The 2274-nt window shown below is 35.4% G+C and overlaps 1 protein-coding gene across 1 annotated transcript; it reads right to left on the bottom strand.

Annotated features, from left to right (window-relative positions):
• Positions 1–185: 185 nt before the first annotated feature.
• LOC119590631 lies at positions 186–2155 on the bottom strand (the record flags this gene model as incomplete). The annotated part of the gene is given in 1 exon segment (XM_037939310.1): positions 186–2155. A coding segment is annotated over 1 exon segment (1100 nt), but the record flags the coding sequence as incomplete, so codon positions are not given.
• Between the last annotated feature and the right edge of the window lie 119 nt (positions 2156–2274).

The raw sequence follows: 2274 nt of genomic DNA, 5'->3' as shown, positions 1-2274 counted from the left end.
TCTTTTCCTTATAATATCCATTTTCTTCTTTATAGCCTGTATCTGTTTGCTTCTCACTGTGTATCTGTACAGTGTTAACGTCGGTATTTGACAATGTTGTTGGCGTCACACGATCAATAGTGTTTGTATTTATATTCATTATAACGTAAGTGTTCTCTTCGTCGATATTATGGTATATGTGTTCTTTCTCTTCATTTCCTTCCTCACGGTGATATTGTCTAAACTCCGAACACCCGTTATGTTGATCGAAGGGGACAATACCAGTATTCATAAATCGATAGTACCAGTCGAGTGGTTTGCTCTTCTGGCTTAAACTAGTGTTGGGTAGCATATCGCCTACATCTATGCTGTCGTATATGACACCCAGACATTTCTTGAACTTTTGGTTTTGTATGTCAGTTACATTGAATAGCCACTGTAGGTTGAACAATTTACTCTTTGTATCCTTCTTAGAGTAATTGATTTTAGATGCAGATTTGCATAACAGTAGTGCACAACTCGTTTTACTTCTCTTGTTAACATAAGCCAGACGAATATTTTTCTTCTTGTTTGTTGTATCGTCTTCTATGGTATTTCTTATATTTCTTGAATATCGAAGATATTTCTCTTCAGCTACTAGCGTCTTTGCTGCTTCTTTTACTAATCTTAAATTTGTATCTCTGTGTGTGAGATATTCATAAATCGCAATTCCGGCTGCGGTCGGTAAGTGAAAAAAGGATAAGTCGTGTTTAATCAAGGCATTTCTAGACATCGATGATGTACTCTTTTCAATCAGCCTTAAAGTCATATTTTTATTCAGATATCTGTCGCGATATAACTTATTAAAATAACACATATTCCACAAGAAATCTATTATATACGGAATATTATCATTCTTACTCTTATCGTTGTCACTATTGTTGTATTTTTTCCTACAGTATCTGTATTCTTCCTCCGTAATATATTTGTGAACAAGACACTTGTCTACCAATTCGTTCTCTATACACCTCATGGTAGATTCACTCCAGCCTTCATTCAAAATACCGTATATTAAAACACCAATTATGTCCATAAGTATAGGATTGTTTGTATCAGCATCAGCATCGTCGTCACTTGCAGTACACGATGCCAGTTCCATAACATTGTTCACGGTATATATCTTCTCTTTTGAAAATAGCAAATTGTCATGCTCCTGTACTTTTTTTATACCGTTAATGACAAATAACGCTTGATTCCGTATCTGCAGTATGCGGTGAATAACATCTTCCCCAAAAAATAGGAGCTTATAATCAATATAGTCATACATTATTGCAATTAGAGTAGTTTACCTCTCAATATTATAGCTCTGAAAAACTTCAAAGGATATTTCGCAATGTCCTCGATGATATCAGGTAACCGACTCCTGTCATAGGAATCTATATATAAGACAGTTGAAAGAGTATCGTTCGCTGTGTGTCCTCGTCCTTTACTTTCGATGATAACAGTTTTCAGATGACCGCTGCTGTGAGAATATAGCGCTTTATTTTGATACACATACGCCTTTCCGCCGTTATAGATATCGCTAGTATTTACAGGTTCTTCGCCAATAGCGACGCGATCGTCGTTTCTTTGTATTCTCCCTCTCACGATGGTATTGGTTTCACAATTTGGTCTGACTTCGACTTTCACTGTAGGGAAATGTAACAGATATTCTGCAGCATTTGATCTCTTCAAATTTACGGTTATTCCCTTTTCCATCAATAATCCCAGTGCACAGTATAACGTTAAACAGAGAGCTTCTTCAGACGCATGGGTTATTATTACGCCATCGTCTCTGTACGACGATTTAATACCGTCTCTGTCAGAAAGATCATGTATCGATATCGGATAACCGGCTTCTGTCAGTGCGTTCAGTAATCCCACCATTGATGAATAGTATATCTTTCCGTATTCTCTCATTGTCAGGTAATGTTTTTCGTTGTCTCATATAGTCATCGTATATCTATCCGTACTCTCTCATTGGTCAGGTAATGTTTTTCGTTGTCTCATATAGTCATCGTTGTTATTTATTCGTAAAATTATATTCACGTTTATCGTGATAAAAGATTTTTTTTTAAACTTAGTATTCTCACCATAGACGAATAGTATATCTTTCCGCCTTCTCTCACTGTCAGGTAATAATATTTATTATCTTGTATATAATCATCGTTGTTATTTATTGCTAAGAGTTTATATACACGTTTATCGCGTGTATATTATATATACATATGTGAAAGGAATGGAATAAAACGATTGAATCCGGTTAAATATGTAAAC

Source organism: Penaeus monodon, chromosome 27, assembly GCF_015228065.2.
Source record: "Penaeus monodon isolate SGIC_2016 chromosome 27, NSTDA_Pmon_1, whole genome shotgun sequence".
In the NCBI taxonomy this organism is placed as follows: Eukaryota; Metazoa; Arthropoda; class Malacostraca; order Decapoda; family Penaeidae; genus Penaeus; species Penaeus monodon.
This window is presented reverse-complemented; position numbering and strand designations above follow the sequence as displayed.